Here is a 19,410-nt window from a genome sequence, read left to right on the forward strand (position 1 = left end):
GCGCAACAAAAGTATATTCCAGTGAAAAAGAAGGGCGGCAAGAGAAGAGATAACCAGCCGTGGATAACCAAGGAAATAAAGGAAAGTATCAAATCAAAGACCAATGCGTATAAGGTGGCCAAGGTTAGTGGGAAACTAGAGGATTGGGAAAATTTTAAGCAACAGCAAAGAATGACTAAAAAAGCAATAAAGAAAGGGAAGATAGATTACAAAGGTAAACTTGTGCAAAATATAAAAACAGATAGTAAAAGCTTTTACAGATATATAAAATGGAAAAGAGTGACTAAAGTAAATGTTGGTCCCTTAGAAGATGAAAAGGGGGATTTAATAATGGGAAATGTGGAAATGGCTGAGACCTTAAACAATTATTTTGCTTCCGTCTTCACAGTGGAAGACACAAAAACCATGCCAAAAATTGCTGGTCATAGGAATGTGGAAAGGGAGGACCTTGAGATGATCACTATCACTAGGGAGGTAGTGCTGGACAGACTAATGGGACTGAAGGTAGACAAGTCCCCTGGTCCTGATGAAATGCATCCCAGGGTATAAAAAGAGATGGCAGAAGTTATAGCAGATGCATTTGTTATAATCTACCAAAATCCTCTGGACTCTGGGGAGGTACCAGTGGATTGGAGAGCAGCTAATGTAACGCCTCTGTTTAAAAAAGGGGGCAGGCAAAAGGCAGGTAACTATAGGCCGGTTAGTTTAACATCTGTAGTGGGGAAAATGCTTGAAACTGTCATTAAGGAAGAAATAGCGGGACATCTGGATAGGAATAGTGCAATCAAGCAGACGCAGCATGGATTCATGAAAGGGAAATCATGTTTAACTAACTTACTGGAATTCTTTGAGGATATAACGAGCATGGTGGATAGAGGTGTACCGATGGATGTGGTGTATTTAGATTTCCAAAAGGCATTCGATAAGGTGCCACACAAAAGGTTACTGCAGAAGATAAAGGTATGCGGAGTCAGAGGAAATGTATTAGCATGGATAGAGAATTGGCTGGCGAACAGAAAGCAGAGAGTCGGGATAAATGGGTCCTTTTCCGGTTGGAAATCAGTGGTTAGTGGTGTGCCACAGGCATCAGTACTGGGACCACAACTGTTTACAATATACATAGATGACCTAGAAGAGGGGACAGAGTGTAGTGTAACAAAATTTGCAGATGACACTAAGATTAGTGGGAAAGCGGGTTGTGTAGAGGACTCAGAGAGGCTGCAAGGAGATTTGGATAGGTTAAGCGAATGGGCTAAGGTTTGGCAGATGGAATACAATGTCGGAAAGTGTGAGGTCATCCACCTTGGGGAAAAAAAACAGTAAAAGGGAATATTATTTGAATGGGGAGAAATTACAACATGCTGTGGTGCAGAGGGACCTGGGGGTCCTTGTGCATGAAACTCTTTTGAGTTTACCTGCAAAAACAAAAACATTAAAACCATGCCACCCGCCTGGGTGACACAGCAGACATTTACAAGGCCCTTTTTTTTTCTTTTTTCTTTTTTTTTTGTTTTTTTTTTGTTTTTTTTTTGGGCACTAAAATCAAATTTTCCTTTTTTCCAGTGCCCCCTATAAAAGGAGAGGGGGACACTAAAAGCACCGGCAATTAAAACAAAATAAACTTTAAAACGTAAAATCAAATTAAAATTTGGTTGCCGGGCGTGATGATGCACTCCAGTCCCTCCGGTGCCCACCTCTCGCGGAAGGCCGCGAGCATACCGGTGGACACCGCGTGCTCCATCTCCAAGGACACCCTGGACCGGATGTAAGAGCGGAAGAGAGGCAGGCAGTCAGGTTGAACGACCCCCTCGACCGCCCGCTGCCTGGACCGGCTGATGGCACCCTTGGCCGTGCCCAGGAGCAGTCCTACGAGGAGGCCTTCGGACCTACCCGCTCCCCTCCGCACAGGGTGCCCAAAGATCAGGAGAGTGGGACTGAAGTGCAGCCAGAATTTCAGGAGCAGCCCCTTCAAATAATAAAACTCCTTGTGCATGAATCCCAAAAGGTTAGTTTGCAGGTGCAGCAGGTAATCAGGAAGGCAAATGGAATGTTGGCCTTCATTGCGAAAGGGATGGAGTACAAAAGCAGGGAGGTGTTGCTGCAACTGTGTAAGGCCGCACCTGGAGTACTGCGTGCAGTTTTGGTCACCTTACTTAAGAAAGGATATACTAGCTTTGGAAGGGGTACAGAGACGATTCACTAGGCTGATTCGAGAAATGAGGGGGTTACCTTATGATGATAGATTGAGTAGACTGGGTCTTTACTCCTTGGAGTTCAGAAGGATGAGGGGTGATCTTATAGAAACATTTAAAATCATGAAAGGGATAGACAAGATAGAGGCAGGGAGGTTGTTTCCATTGGTGGGGGAGACTAGAACTAGGGGGCACAGCCTTAAAATATGGAGGAGCCAATTTAAAACCGAGTTGAGAAGGAATTTCTTCTCCCAGAGGGTTGTGAATCTGTGGAATTCTCTGCCCAAGGAAGCAGTTGAGGCTGGCTTATTGAATGTTTTCAAGTCAAAGATAGATAGATTTTTAAGCAATAAGGGAATTAAGGGTTACGGGGAGAGGGCGGGTAAGTGGAGCTGAGTCCACGACCAGATCAGCCATGATCTTATTGAATGGCGGAGCAGGCTCGAGGGGCTAGATGGCCTACTCCTGTTCCTAATTCTTATGTTCTTATGTTCTTATTTGTGCACGCAGGACTCTAAGTCTGCATTGATACTGGGCCACCACACGTAGGATCTGGCTATCGCTTTCATCATTACGATGCCTGGGTGGGTGCTGTGGAGATCACTGATGAAGGTGTCCCTGCCCTTTTTTGGCACCCTTACCCGATTACCCCATAGGAGGCAGTCTGCCTGTATAAACATTTCATCTTTGCGCTGCTGGTACGGCTTTATTTCCTTCTGCATCTCTAACGGGACACTAGACCAACTCCCGTGGAGCACGCAGTTTATTTTACTAAGGACAGTAAGGGGGTCCTGGCTCATCCAGGTTCTAATCTGTCGGGTGGTAACAGGTGATTGCTCACTCTCGAATGCTTCCATTACCAAGACTAAATCTGTGGGCTGTGCCATCTCCATCCCTGTGGTGGGCAATGGCAGCCTACTGAGAGCATTGGCACAGTTTTCTGTGCCTGGCCTGTGGCGGATGGCATAGTTGTATGCGGAAAATGTGAGTGCCCATCTCTGGATGTGGGCCGATGCATTCGTATTTATCCCTTTGCTTTCAGAAAAGAAGGATATAAGCCGCTTGTGGTCGGTTTCCAATTCAAATTTGAGCCTGAACAGATATTAATGCATTTTCTTTACCCGTAAACACATGCTAACGCTTCTTTTTCAATTATACTATCGGCCCTCTCGGCCTTAGACAGACTTCTGGATGCATAAGCAACCGGTTGCAGTTTCCCAAATTCATTAGCTTGTTTCAGTACACACCCGACCCCGTACGACAATGCATCACATGCTAGTACCAAACGTTTACATGGATCGTACAACACAAGCAATTTGTTTGAACATAACAGCTTCCTAGCTTTCTCAAAGGCATTATCTTGGCTTTTACCCCATACCCATTCATCTCCTTTACGCAGTAAAGAGTGCAGGGGTTCTAACAATGTGCTAAGACCCGGTAAGAAGTTACCAAAGTAATTCAGGAGTCCTAGAAACGACTGCAGCTCCGTCACGTTCTGTGGTCTCGGTGCATTCTTGATTGCCTCCGTCTTCGAATCGGTGGGCCTGATGCCGTCCGCTGCGATTCTTCTCCCCAGGAACTCCACTTCAGGAAAACACATTTCGAGCATTTTAGTCTGAGCCCCACACGATTAAGCCGACTAAGAACGTCCCCCAGGTTTTGCAGGTGCTTGACGGTTTTCCGACCTGTAACCAAGATGTCGACCTGGAAGACAACGGTGCGCAGGACCGACTTCAGCAAGCTTTCCATTTTCCTCTGGAATATTGCCACGGCTAATCGAATCCTAAACAGGCATCTGTATAAATGAAGGGACCTTTGTGCATGTTGATGCAGGTGAGGCCTTTCGATGATTCCTCCAGCCCCTGTGTCATGTAGGCCGAGGTCAAATCCAGCTTTGTGAACGTTTTCCCTCCTGCCAGCATCGCAAATAGGTCGTCTGCCTTTGGTAGCGTGTATTGATCCTGCAGTGAGAACGATTAATAGTTACTTTGTAATCACCAGGGTGCCGTCTCCCTTGAGGACTGGAACAATTGGACTGGTCCACTCTTTGAATTCGATCGGTGAAATGATGCCTTCTCATTGCAGCCTGTCCAGTTTGATCTCCACCCTCTCTCACCCTCACCCTCATGTAAGGTACCGCTCTCGCCTTGTGATGGATGGGTCGCGCCCCCGGAATCAAATGGATCTGCACTTTTGCTCCTTGGAACTTCCCGAAGCCTGGTTCGAACAGCGAGGGGAACTTGTTTAGGACCTGGGCACATGAGGTGTCATCGATGGGCGAAAGCGCTCGGACGTCGTCCCAGTTCCAACGTATCTTTCCCAGCCAGCTCCTGCCTAACAGCATGGGGCCATCGCCCCGTACCAACCAGAGTGGTAACTCGTGCACCGCTCCATCGTAGAAGACCTTTACAGTAGCACTGCCGATTACAGGAATCAGTTCAATTGTGTACCTTCTCAGTTTAGATGAATGGGAGTGTCCGGACTGGCCTTGAGGCCTTGCTGCAGCACAATTTATCGAAAGTCTTTTCGCTCATTATGGACTGGCTTGCGCCCGTGTCCAGCTCCATGGACACCGGGAGTCCATTTAATTCAACCTTCAGCATTATCAGGGGACACTTTGTGGTAAATGTGTGCACCCCATATACCTCTGCCTCCTCGGTCTGAGGCTCTGGTCCGTCGTGATCCACCGTGGATCTGTTCTCCTCTGCAACATGAGGTGTCCCATTGTTCCACAGCCCTTGCAAACGTATCCTTTGAAGCAGCATGAATGGAAACAATGATCACCCCCGCAGCGCCAACAAGGTGTTAACGGCCTTGTATTCACCCCCCTTGATAGTGGACTCTGAGTCAACTGCGGATGTGCAGCTGCAGGTGTGCAAGTCCTGCCCTGTACATTTCGATTTGAAAACAACGTTACTTGCAGCAGCACTCGTGTGCTGAGAAATTTGTTTGGTATTGTCACTGGTGGCGATGAACACACTGGGCTATTGCTATGGCCTTACTCAAGGTTGGTGTCTCTACAGTCAAAAGTTTGCGAAGTATTACTTCATGGCCAATGCCAAGTACAAAGAAGTCCCTGAGCATGTGCTCCAAGTGTCCTTCAAATTTGCAATGTCCTGCAAGGCGCCTTAGCTCGGTGATGTAGCTCGCCACTTCCTGGCCTTCAGACCTCTTGTACGTGTAGAACCGGTAGCTCGCCATCAGAACGCTTTCCTTCAGGTTTAGATGCTCCCGGACCAGTGTGCACAATTCATCGCATGACTTGTCTGTGGGTTTCGCTGGAGCAAGCAGATTTTTCATGAGGCCATATGTTGGTGCCCCGCAAATGGTGAGGAGGATCGCCCTTCATTTGGCATCGTTCGCTTCTCCTTCCAGCTCTTTGGCCACGAAGTATTGGTCGAGTTGCTCCACAAAGGTTTCCCAATCATCTCCCTCCGCAAATTTCTCCAGGATGCCCACGGTTCTCTGCATTGTTGCGGTGAGGTTTGTCATTTGTATCTCGTCGCCAGTTGTTATGTCTTGAATAAAGAGTCAGACTAGATACTGCAAGCTCAAAGCAAGGTGTGACCGTAGTCCTTTATTACAGATCTGAATGCCTCACCAGCCTGTGAGGCCTCCTTATATACAGGTGCTCCTAAGGGATTGTGTGATCCCTTGGGACTCTAGGGGATAAGCCCTCTGGTGGTTGGACATGGTATTTACATAACACACCACCCCAGTTCTCTCCATGCATGAGGCTAGCTTTGAGTGTTGTCAGGGTGTTTGATCTTGCGGGAGCCCCAGGGGCAGCACAGGCCAGCTCACACTGTGATGTGTGTACGCACTAGGTCCGTGCAGCAGAGCTGGCCTCCAGTCGTCTTGGTTAACCCTTGCCACTGGACCAAGACCTAGCTCTGTCAAGCCCATGTGGTGGCCGGTGTGCAACGGCCACCACATGTTAAAAAAATCCACGCACAGGCATCTTCCACCCTTCAACATGCAGTTTGGGACCTGGAATATTAGGTCTTTCATTGAACTCATCCTTGGAAGCAAGTCATCTCGATACGAGACACCGCCTATGATGACACACACCCACTCTGTACCTCCCCTAAGTGGCTATTGCTCGCATGGGCCTTTAACAGAGAGGTGCTGACCAGCTGTTCAACTGTGTAGAGCATCACAATTGAGGCCAATTCTGTTGACATCTGCACACACACACTTGGGACGGGTCACTGGATAATGTTCAGGAGCAGGGACCATGGCTGATTTTCCTTCCCTAGTGGAGGGGTGCTAAGAGCAAAACTATTCCCCTATCTGCTATCCTAGCTGAAGTCTGCTCACTCCATAAAGGCCAGAGGTCAAACCTGGGACCTTCCAGGCCTGAAAGGCTCTGTGCCCTCGCTGGTCTGTGCGTTTCCCCATGGAGCCAGTGACAGCCTATTATCCAGCACATAATACAATCATTTCGAAAGGATTTTTTTTTAGTAGGAATGAGACATCATAAACTTAATTATAATGATTTGAAAAATTAATGGAAAGAAAAGATAAAAGATGCAATATACCCTTTGAATAAATCTATAAATGAAATTGTATACCCTGTCATTAAGCCTTTCGTGAGCACTACAATAACCTTATTGTGAGCTTCAATCCTTTCTCTGTCTCACTCTTGTTCACGCTTGCATTTTCTCTCGTACTCTTGCTCTTCCTCTTGAGCTTTTTTCTGTCTGTCCCTCGTGTGTTCTATCTCTCTCGTTGTGTTATCTTTCTGGCTCTCATCACTTTTTCACTTTTGCTGCTGCGCTCTCTCACTCCCTTCTGTTTTCTCTTTCTTCCTTGCATTTTCTCTCTCGCTCTTTTCACTGCTGCTCCCTCTCGCTCTTGCACTCTCTCGCCCTCCCCACCCCTCCTATCTGCCCATTTCCCCCCTGATGCCGAGCATGCTGATGCTGCAACCCTTCTTTCCTTCCGTTTGTACCCTGGAGTTGTGCGTCCGTTGGTTCTGGTCAGAGGTGCGGGTTTTTTCACTGCCTCTGGGAATCTTAATGGACGGCAAACCATCATCATAGGCAGTCCCTCGAGATCGAGGAAGACTTGCTTCCACTCTAAAAGTGAACAATCCAATACGGGAATTACAGTCTCTGTCACAGGTGGGATAGACAGTCATTGAAGGAAAGGGTGGGTGGGACTGGTTTGCCGCACGCTCTTTCCGTTGCCTGCGCTTGGTTTCTGCATGCTCTCGGCAATGAGACGCTAGGAGACGGCAAACCAATGTGTATCCAAACATCGAAGTTCATGGGGTTTGCTAGGTGATGCCTCATTGCACCGAAACACTTACCCTACCTGTAGCTCACTCCGTGGCTCACCCTGGTACTCCAGCTTAGAGCAGGGGTAAAGCATCTAGGCCTGCATAGAATGTACAGCACAGAAACAGGCCATTCGGTCCAACTGGTCTTTACGCTCCACTTAAGTCTCTTCCCACCCCTCTTCCTTTAACCAACCTTTGTTACCTCTAGTCTTGTCTACTCCTACACATTCCTGGCCAGCCTCCCACCTTCTACCCTCCGTAAACTTGAGATCATCCAAAATCCATTACCCCTGTGCCCTCTGACCTACATTGGTTAAGCAACGCCTTGAATTTAACATTCTCAACCTTGTTTTCAGATCCCTTCATGGCCTCACCCCCTCCCTATCCCTGTAACCTCTTCCAGCCCCACAACAGTCCGAGATATCAGCATGCCTCTAATTCTGGCCTCTGGTGCATTCCCGATTTCAATCGCTCCACCATTGGTGGCCGCACCTTCAGCTGCCTAAACCTCCCTGCCTCTCTACCTCTCTTTCCTCCTTTAAGACGCTCCTTAAAACCTACCTCTTCGACCAAGTTTTGGTCACCTGCCTTAGTATCACCTTGTGTGGCTCAGTGTCAAATGTTGTTTTATAACACCACTGTGAAGCCGCTTGGGTCGTTTTACTATGTTAAAGGCGCTATATAAATAAAAGTTGTTGTTGTAACCCTACCAACATAACCAACCTTTTTCCCTTGTGTTTATCTAGCTTTCCTTTAAATGCCCCATTCTCTTCTCCAATCTGCTGGCAACTCTCGATTATCCACACACGGATCCAACCATTGGAACGGGACTTAAAATGTCAGCCGGGAAGGCATCGGGTTTTAACTTTACAATGTCAATCACTCTAACGGAGAAATCGTTTACCCGGCATAGCCCAATCCCCGAGGGACCCGGATAATCAAGAGTTGCCTGTATATTTAATAATTAAAAGTCCCATGACCTTTCTTTAGAGTAAACTTGGTTTTGTAAACGTTTAGATTTTTTACAGTTCTTCAGCAGGGTAAGGGTTAATAATCGGCTGTGTGTCAACTTACGGCACTTCATTGGGCAATACTGTGTACATCTGTTCTTGTTGCTATGTGTGTGTACAAACAGATAGTCACTGTTTACTTGCTCTAGTACATTTTCACCACAAAGCAGTAAGAAACCTTTACTTAAAGGGTGGGAAGCTGAAAGTACACAGGCCTGGTTAGAATGCAGGGGGCCGAGACACTCATTGACCTTTTATTTTGCCTCGGTTAGGGAGGAGAAAATTGGCTTTGGTTTCTGCTACCACTGCAATCACTGACCGCTCTGGAATATGGCACTGGGTGAGGACACGATCCAGCTCCCTATAAGGGATACCCACAGAGTCAGTTTGGCTCAGTTGGTAGCACTTTCATCTCTGAGGCAAAGGTCATGGGTTCAAGCCCACAATCTGGGCCCAAACTTCAGCTCTGAGTCAATGCCGCATTGTCGGAGGTGAGGCTCCGGAAGTTCAGGTAGATGTTACAGATCTGCTTGCACTAGTTGAAGCAGAGCAGAGAGTTCTCCTGACCAATATTTCTCTCAGCACTTGCCACCAAAAATAGGTAGTCTTATCATTGGTGCTGTGGGATATTATTATGTATGTATATGGCTGTATTGTGCTGCTGTGTTTGCCTACATTTTATTTAATTTATTCAGTCTGGGTACATGGGCATCTCTGGCAAGGCCAGCACATATTGCTCATCGCCACCTGCCCAGAGAAGGTGCTAATTCTTGAACCCACAGGGCACCGGTTTGAGTGGCTTGCTAGATCACTCCAGAATATAGTTAAGAGTCACATATAGACCAGACCAGGTAAAGATGGCAGGTTTCCTTCTCTAAAGGACATTACTGAACCAGTTGGTCACTGCACTTCAAAGTAATTGTTTATCTAGAATCATTGGTCTCCTTCTGTGCTGTGAGTCTTTCGGCCCATTGTGCCTGTTCTATCTCGAATAAAGCAATGTGACTGACTACTGTAGACGTGAGCAAGTGTGACCTTAGTCTCTTTATTCTAACTCCAGAGTATTGGTACAGCATGGGAGACCTGCTTATATACAGTGCTCCCAAGGGCTGCTGGGATCCCTTGGGACTCCAACAGATACGCCCTCTGGTGGCAGTAGAATGCTGGTTACATAGTGTTGCATACATAACATCACTCCCTCCCAAAGTCAATAGTACACTTATTTACAGGGTGAGACGATCTGGGGCTTTCCACTCCCTAGTCGATCGTCTCGGTACAAATGTAGGTGCAGGTGAGATGGTTGGTTCTTCGCTGGACTGCTGCGCAGCTGGCCTTGCTGGGCTGCTGGGGATGATGAGTTCAGCTTCGTGGTCAACCGTGATGTCAGTTGCCACGTGTGTGTCGGAGGGTTGAAGTTGGTGGTGTCCTCTTCAGGTTGCTCGTGGCAGTCTGTGAATCGCAGTTTGGTTTGGTCCAAATGCTTTCTGCAATTTAGTCCATTAGCGAGTTTGACCTGAAACACCCTACTCCCTTCTTTGGCTATGACAGTGCCAGCAAGCCATTTAGGACCATGTCCACAGTTGAGTACAAATACAGGGTCATTGACTTCAATATCGCGTGACAAGTTTGCGCGATCATGGTACATGCTTTGTTGATGCCGCCTGCCCTCGACATGATCATGGAGATCAGGGTGGACTAGAGAGAGTCTTGTTTTGAGCTCCTTTTTCATAAGCAGCTCGGCTGGGGGAACCCCTGTGAGTGAGTGGGGTCCAGTGCGGTAGCTGAGCAGGACTCGGGACAGGCAGGTCTGCAGGGAGCCTTCCTTCACATGTTTTAAGCTTTGCTTGATGGTTTGGATTGCCTGTTCTGCCTGGCCGTTGGATGCGGGCTTGAACGGGGCAGATGTGATGTGTTGGATCCCATTGCGGGTCATGAATTCCTTGAATTCAGCGCTGGTGAAGCATGGCCCGTTGTCGCTGACGAGGGCATCAGGCGTTCCGTGCGTGGCAAACATGGCCCGTAGGTTTTCGATGGTGGCAGTGGACGTGCTTACAGACATTATTACACACTCAATCCATTTTGAATAAGCATCCACAACAACCAGAAACATTTTGCCTAGGAACGGGCCAGCGAAGTCAACGTGGATCCTAGACCACGGTTTGGAGGGCCATGACCACAAACTTAGCGGTGCCTCCCTGGGTGCATGGCTCAGTTGAGAGTAAGTGTTGCATTGGCGCACGTGACACTCCAAATCTGAGTCGATGCCAGGCCACCACACATGGGATCTGTCCATAGCTTTCATCATTGCTATGCCTGGGTAGGTACTGTGTAGATCGCGTATGAACGTGTTTCCCTGCCTTTCTTGGGCAAAACCACGCGTTTACCCACAAAAGGCAGTCTGCCTGTATGGACATTTCGTCTTTACGCCGCTGGAATGGCTTGATCTCTTCATGCACCTCCGCTGGGACGCTGGACCAGCTCCCATGGAGGACAGTTTTTTTTACAAGGGACAGTAAAGGATCCTGGCTGGTCCAGGTCCTGATCTGGCAGGCCGTAATGGGTGACTTTTCGTTTTCAAATGCATCCCATCAACAAGAGCAAGTCTGCAGGCTGTGCCATTTCCACCCCGGTGGTGGGCAATGGTAGCCGACTGAGGGCATCAGCGCAGTTCTCTGTGCCTGGCCTATGGCGACTTACATAGTTATATGCAGACAGCGTGAGCGCCCATCTTTAGATGCGAGCAGAGGCATTGATATTGATACCTTTGCTCTCCGAGAATAGCGATATAAGTGGCTTATGGTCAGTTTCTAACTCGAACTTAAGCCCAGATACTGATGCATTTTTTTTTTTACCCCGTAAACGCCTGCCAGAGCTTCTTTTTCAATCATGCTGTAGGCCCTTTCGGCCTTGGACAAGTTTCTGGACGCATAAGCGATCGGTTGCAATGTTCCCGGTTCGTTTGCTTGTTGTAACACACACCCGACCCCGTACAAAGACTCATTGCAAGCTAGCACTGAACGTTTACAAGGATCATACAGGACAAGCAGTTTGGTGGAACATAACAGATTTCGGGCTCTCTCAAAAGCTGTCTCTTGTGATTTCCCCCATGCCCAGTCATCTCCCTTGCGTAGCAACACATGTAGAGCTTCTAGCAAGGTGCTTAACCCGGGTAGGAAATTACCAAAATAATTGAGGAGTGCCAGGAACGACCGCAGCTCCATCACGTTCTGTGGTCTCGGCGCGTTCTTGATGGCCTCCGTCTTGGTGTCGGTGGGTCTGATGCCGTCTACCGCGATTCTTCTCCCTAAGAACTCGACCTCTGGCGCCAGGAAAACACACTTCGAGCATTTCAACCTGAGTCCCACACAATCTAGCCAACTTAGAACCTCTTCCAGGCTCTGCCAACTGTTCGATGGTGTCCTGACCTGTGATCAATATGTCGTCTTGGAAAACCACAGTGCGCGGAATCGACTTTAGCAGACTCTCCATGTTCCTTTGAAATATAGCCCCGGCCGATCAAATCCCATCTATTGTAGATGAACAGACCTTTGTGCGTGTTGATGCAGGTGAGGCCTTTCGAAGATTCCACCAGCTCCTGCGTCATGTAGGCCGAGGTCAGGTCCAACTTGGTGAACGTCTTCCCTCCAGCCAGGGTCGCAATAGGTCGTCTGCCTTGGGTAGTGGATACTGGTCCTGCAGCGAAAAACGGTTAATCGTTACTTTATAGTCCCCACGTCCTTGAGAGCCGGAACAATCAGACTGGCCCACTCGTTGAACTCCACCAGCACGATAATGCCCTCTCGTTGCAGCCTGTCCAGCTCAATCTCCACTTTCTCTCACATCATATATGGCACCGCCCGTGCCTTGTGGTGGATGGGTCGTGTACCAGGAATCAAGTGGATCTGAACCTTCGCCCCCGAGAAACTTCTGATGCCTGGCTCAAACAATGACCGAAACTTGCTCAGAACCTGGGCGCTTTGAGGCATCGTCGACGGACGAAAGCACTCGGATGTCATCCCAGTTCCAGCAGATTTTTCCCAGCGAACTTCTGCCGAACAGTGTGGGGCCATCTCCTGGTACAGTCTATTGTGGTAGTTCGTGCACTGATCCATCATAGGAGACTTTTACTGCTGCGCTGTCAATTACAGGGATCAGTTCTTTAGTGTAAGTTCTCAGCTTGGTATGAATAGGGCTTAGCTTGGGCCTGTGTGCCTTGTTGCTCCACAGCCTGTTGAAGGCCTTTTTGCTCATGATGGACTGATACACACCCGTGTCCAATTCCATGGATACTGGAATTCCATTCCGTTCAACTTTTAACATGATCGGTGGACATTTCGTGGTGAAGGTGTGTACCCTGTACACTTCTACCTCCTCGGTTCGAGTCTCTAGTTCAGTTTGATCCACCATGGATCGGTCTTCCTCTGCAACGTGGTGGTTTGCAGGGTTTATAGCTCATCTGCACATTCGCTGGAGGTGTCCCATTGTTCCACAGCCTTTGCAGGCATAGTGTTTGAAGCGCCATTGATGGGCTCGATGGTCACCTCCACAGCCCCAACGAGGTGTTAACTGCCTCGCATTAACACTTGATGGCGGACTCTAAGTTATCTGAGGTCATGCAGCTGCAGGCGTGTAAGTTCTGCCATATGCATTCCTGCCTGAAAACGACGTTACTTTGTGTACAGTACTTGCCGAAACATCTTTGTGCTGCGAAATTTGTTTGGTGTTAACGCTGGTGGACATAAATGCCTGGGCTATCGTTATGGCTCTGCTCAGGTTTGGTGTTTCAACAGTCAATAGTTTGCGAAGAATAACCTCATTGCCAATACCAAGCACAAAAAAGTCTCTTGGCATTTGCTCCAGGAATCCACTGAATTCACAATGTCCTGCAAGGCACCATAGTTCGGCGATGTAACTCGCCACTTCCTAGCCTTCAGACTGTTGGCATGTGTAAATTCGATACCTTGCCATCAGAACGCTCTCCTTCGGATTTAGGTGCTCCCGGACCAGCGTACACAGTTCTTCATATGATTTGGAGCAAGAAGATTCTTCATGAGGCCATAGGTTGTTGCCCTGCAGACGGTAAGGAGGATCGCCCTTCATGTGGCAGCGTTCACACTCCCTTCCAGCTTGTTAGCCACGAAGTATTGGTCGAGTCGCTCCATGCCGGCCTCCCAATCATCCCCTTCTGAGAATTTCTCCAGGATACCCACATTTCTCTGCATTTTTGCGTGATGGTTCGTTATCTCGTCGCCAGTTGTTATATCTCAAATAAAGCAATGTGACTGAGTACTGTAGACGTGAGTAAGTGTGACTTTAGTCTCTTTATTCTAACTCCAGAGTACTGGTACAGCATGGGAGGTCTGCTTATATACAGTGTTCCCAAGGGATGCTGGGATCCCTTGGGACTCCAACAGATACGCCCTCTGGTGGCGGTAGAATGCTGGTTACATAGTGTTGCATACATAACCGTGGCTGTCCCGGCTCTCTGAAAGAGCTATTCAATTAGTCCCACTCTCTTGCTCTTTCCCCATAGCCCTGCAATGTTTTCCTTTGCATCCAATTCACTTTTGAAAGTTCCTATTGAATCTGCTTCCATCACCCTTTCAGTGCATTCCAGATCATCATCACTCGCTGAGTAAAAAATCTGTGAAGCATTTTGAGATGATTCAGAGATGTAATAAGGTGCTATATAAATGCAAGTCTTTCTAATCCCAACCTTTCCTTTATATAGCAGCATGGTTATGGATTAGGGAGGTAGGGTATCCGTGAATGTCTACAGTTGACTTTGGTTTGCCTTACAGGACTGCGTATTACACGGCGTACAGACAAGTCTACAGCATGGACCTTCAGGTGGTCTACAAGTGTTGTCCTGGGTGGTTACAGCTCAACAATGAAGGTGGATGCCTTTACCGTAAGTTGCCTCTTAACTTAATTTGGGAATGAAATGGTATCACTGGCTGTTCCTGCCAAAAAGTTGCTCAATGTTATGTCTTGGGTTTCATTAACAGTGTCGCTGGTGTCGCTCCACTGTCACAGTGACGGCCTCTCGCACAGCTGCTGTGAGCCTGAAGGTTGTCGTGGCTGGGGTCGGGTATCATGTGTTTCCATCGCAAACAAAACGTTCACACTTGGGGAGTTAATTCCTGTGGTATTGGATTGATTAATGCCTTTGCATTGTGTGGATTAAAATGGTTACAGAGAGGAAATCTCTGTATTTATCCCTCAACCAACACCTGAAATCAGATTATCAGCTCATTGTAACAATGCTTTGTGTGGGACTTTGCTGTGTGCAAATTGGTTGGCAATTCACTATTGCTCGTTTTGTACTACCTGCCCAAGACAAATTTATACCCCAAGGTTTTTTTAATCAAAATCTCAGGCTTGCCATCTCTGGTTTGGTGGTACACTTGAACATGAACTAAATCAATTGATTCTAGTATTAATTGTAGTTTAAAGTTTCCCTGTGTAATTCATACTGTACAATTCATTCTGTTCTAGTTCGGCTGCAGCTGGAGTACTGCGTGCAGTTCTGGTCACCACATTACGGGAAAAATGTGATTGCATTGGAAAGGGTGCAAAGGAGATTTACAAGAATGTTGCCTGGACTGGAGAATTTTAGCTATGAGGAAAGATTGGAGATGCTGGGTCTGTTTTCTTTGGAACAGAGGAGGCTGAGGGGAGATCTGATTGAGGTGTATAAAATTATGAGGGGCCTGGATAGGAAGGACCTGTTTCCCTTGGCAGAGGGGTCAACAACCAGGGGACATAGATTTAAAGTAATTGGTAGGAGATTTAGAGGAGATATGAGGGGAAATTACTTCACCCAGAGGATGGTGGGGGTCTGGAACTCACTGCCTGAAAGGGTGGTAGAAGCAGAAAGCCTCACCACATTTAAAAGATACTTGGATATGCACTTAAAGTGCCGTAACCTACAGGGCTACGGACCAAGAGCGGGAAAGTGGGATTATGTTGGATTGCTCTTGGTCGACCGGTGCGGGCACGATGGACCAAAATGGCCTCCTTCCGTGCTGTAAATTTCTATGATTTTATGATTCACTAATGATCTGTTCAAACCCCAGATGAAAGCCCAAGCCTAAAGCAGACTAGGTATGGGGGAAGATTGACCAAGAACTTGAGAATTACAGTGGTTCAGAAACAACAACAACAACTTGTATTTATATAGCGCCTTTATCGTAGTGAAACATCCCAAGGTGCTTCACGGGAGCGTTACAAAATAAAATTTGACACCGAACCACAGAAGGAGAAATTAGAGCAGGTGATCAAAAGCTTGGTCAAAGAGGTAGGTTTTAAGGAGTGTTTTAAAGGAGGTGAGAGAGGTAGAGAAGCTTAGGTTTAGGAGAGGTTTAGGCAGGGAGTTCCAGAGCTTGGGGCCTCGGCAACAGAAGGCACAGCCACCAATGGTTGAGTGATTATAATCAGGGATGCTCAAAAGGGCAGAATTAGATGAGCGCAGACATCTCGGTGGGTGGGCAGGCGGGGGGTTGTGGGGTTGGAGGAGATTACAAAGATAGGGAGGGGCGAGGCCAAGAAGGAATTTGAAAGCAAGGATGAGGATTTTGAAATCGAGGCGTTGCTTAACCGGGAGCCAATGTAGGTCAGCGAGCATAGTGGGTGATGGATGAATGGGACTTGGTGCGAGTTAGGACATGGGCAGCCGAGATTTGGATCACCTCTAGTTTAAGTAGGGAAGAATGTGGTAGGCCGGTCAGGAGTGTGTTAGATTAGTCAATTCTAGGGGTAACAAACGCATGGATGAGGGCTTCAGCAGCCGATGTGCTGATGCAAGGGTGGGGATAGGCGATATTACGGAGGTGGAAATAGGCAGTCTTAGTTATGCTATGACAGACAGAAAGAACGTACATTTCTATAGCACCTTTCACAACTTCAGGACATCCCAACCCACTTTACAGCCAATTATGTACTTTGTTGACGTGTAGATACCAATGTTCCCCCTAATTTTTTTGGGTGCACTGTCCCTTTAAGGGGCTGCGCAGCCCAAGGGGACGTTGGTCGCCATTGTTGTAATGCAGGACATGCAACAACAAGGAAGCGCATAGCAAGCTCCCGCAAACAGTTTTTAATGATGTTGGTTGAGGGATAAATATTAGCCAGGCAATTAGGGATGGGCAGTAATGGCCAGCCACGCCTTATTTGGAAGATACAAAAATGTGGACACAGACATGCGACACAAACCACGTTCATTTACTACATCCTGGTGCACACGCCTGACTGGGTGACATGCTTGTAGCAAACTTCAGAGCATTGTGTTCGACTCGGGTCAACGTGCCCCGAGCTCAGTGTGGTCTTTGCAGGTGTGAGCGTTTAAACAGCAAAGTGCACCAACAGTCTGGGACATAGAGTAGTCGAGTGTGGATTTGAGTCCCTAAGAGACAGGTACCAACCTCAGCTGTGCTGGTCGGGTTGTGAGGTCGGGGAGAGGGTGGCTGTTGAACAGAGGACAGAGAGGGGCACTGGGCACAACACGTGGCAGAGAATCCTGCAGCCAAAGGCAGGTCACCCGACTGCAGAAAATAAGGCCACGACCTGAGATTAGTGACTAAGAACTGCAGCAGGACAGACAGAGCTGGCAAATTTTGTTAATTCAGCCTGCTGCCCGTATCCTAACTCGCACCAAGTCCCATTCACCCCTGTACTCGCTCACCTACATTGGCTCCAGGTCCAGCAACGTCTCAAATTTAAAATTTTCATCCTTGTTTACAAATCTCTCCATGGCCTTGCCCCTCCTTATCTCTGTAACCTCTTCCAGCCCCGACAACCCGCCCAGATCTCTGCCCTCCTCCAGTTCTGGCTTCTTGTGAAGCTCCCCTTCCTTCACCCCACCAATGGCGGCTGTGCCTTCAGCTGCCTAGGCACTAAGCTCTAGAATTCTCTCCCTGAGCCTCGTCACCTCCTTTTAAGCCACTCCAGTTTGACCAGGCTTTTGGTCACCTGCCGTTGTGTCTCCTTTTTGGCTCGGTCAATTTTTGTTTGATTATGCTCCTGCAAAACGCTTTGGGACGTTTTACTACATTGTTGTTGAGGCCAGTTCGTTAGATATATTCAAAAGGGAGTTAGATGTGGCCCTTACGGCTAAAGGGATCAGGGGTTATGGAGAGAAAGCAGGAATGGGGTACTGAAGTTTCATGATCAGCCATGATCATATTGAATGGTGGTGCAGGCTCGAAGGGCCGAATGGCCTACTCCTGCACCTATTTTCTATGTTTCTATATTACAGGTGCTATATAAATGCAAGTTGTTTTCACCAGTATTAGCCAGGGTACCGGGCAGAACTCCCCAGCTCTTCTTCCAATAGTCACATGGGATCGTTAACATCCTCCTGAGAGAGCAGAAGGTTCCTCGGTTTAACCTCAGCATTGCACTGGAGTGTCAGCCCAGATTATGTGCTGGAGTGCGGCTTGAACCCACACCCTTCTGACTCGGAGGCAAGAGTCATGGCTGACACTTCATAGCATAATCACCATAATCGGTCTCTTATCAACGAGTCTGCAGCAGACCCAGGCATGAGGTGAAGAACTTTGGGAACCATGGGTCCAACCTGTCCCTCCCACACATGCTACACTCGCCCCACGTCATGGCTCAACCCTCCGACCTGACGTATCCCACCAAGTTGGTTTCTACATCTCATTCCTCCTTTTTAAAATACAAAAGTTCAGTTGCCAGGTGGCTAGGCTGGTTTCACAGTGAAGCAGACGGGCTGACAGCAGCCAGCTGGAAAAACTAAATAGTTGGTAAAAACAGAAAATGCTGGAAACACTCAGCAGGTGAGGCAGCATCTGTGGAGACAGAAACTGAGTTAATGTAACTGAGGGAGTTTAAATAGTTAAGTCTGTTTATGAAGACCGGATAGACACTGTCGGAGCCTGGATGGACTACTTAAATTATGATGTCGGATGGCTGCCTGTTGGTAGTTGGCACAATGTTTATAGTCTGTTGACAGGCTTGGCATAGCAGCTGGAAAATCAACACGGGTATATTAACTCCACAGGCCTGAGAATTTACTGATGTAGCTAATGAGCTGGCAGCTAGTAAGGCTCTTCATATTCATTGAGAGAACTAAAGAACATGTCCCACAGCTCTTCGAAACTATTGGATGACTTTTTAAAGTCCAGTGACTCGTGCTTTGTGGGTAAATGCAGCCGCCAAGTTGCACACAGCAAGATCCCACAAACAGCAATGCGATAAGTAACGGGTTCACTGTTTTTGTTGGTTGAGTGATTAAATGTTGACCCAGGACACTGGGAGCACTCCCCTGCTCTTCTTTGAATAGTGCCTCAGGATCTTTTACATCCATCCGAATGGGACATCTCATCCAAAAGACGGAACTCCGACAGTGCCACTCATTTGCTGGATGAGACGTTACACCGAGGCCCCGTCTGCCCTCTCAGGTGGCCGTAAAAAAATCCCGTGGCACTATTTCGAAGAAGAGCAGGGGTGTTCTGCCCGGCGTCCTAGCCAATATTTATCCCTCCATCAACATCACTAAAACAGATCTGGTCATTGTCACATTGCTGTTTGTGGGAGCTTGCTGTGCGCAGACTGACTGCTGCGTTTCCTGCATTACAACAGTGACTACAATTCAAAAGATGGTCATGATAGGCGCTTTATAAATGCAGGTCTTTTCTTTTGCTGCACTCCCTCAGTACTGCACTGAAGCGTCAGCTTAGATTATGTGCTTGAACCCGTGACCTTCTGACTCGGGTGAGAGTGGTACCAACAGAGCCAAACTGACAGTAGTTTAAACATTAGAAGCATAGTGTTATAGTTAATTCAAACATAATTGTCACAATTGTATTGCACTAGGGGCGATTTGCAGCAGCCGTTTTCCATTGATGGGTGCTTGAGTTGAAGGCTGACTCATCTGTTGCTAACATTGCCTCCAAAG

The 19,410-nt window shown here is 47.8% G+C and overlaps 1 protein-coding gene across 3 annotated transcripts in view; it reads left to right on the forward strand.

The window, feature by feature from the left end:
- LOC139228935 (multiple epidermal growth factor-like domains protein 6) overlaps positions 1-19,410 on the forward strand; it is a 487,750-nt gene that overhangs the window by 11,872 nt on the left and 456,468 nt on the right. For all 3 annotated transcript variants that reach the window (XM_070860470.1, XM_070860472.1, XM_070860471.1), the window contains exon 3: positions 14,288-14,397. In XM_070860470.1, coding sequence (XP_070716571.1) covers positions 14,288-14,397 — 110 coding nt within the window. The remainder of the gene's footprint in view (positions 1-14,287; positions 14,398-19,410) is intronic.

Source organism: Pristiophorus japonicus, chromosome 18, assembly GCF_044704955.1.
Source record: "Pristiophorus japonicus isolate sPriJap1 chromosome 18, sPriJap1.hap1, whole genome shotgun sequence".
NCBI lineage: Eukaryota > Metazoa > Chordata > Chondrichthyes > Pristiophoridae > Pristiophorus > Pristiophorus japonicus.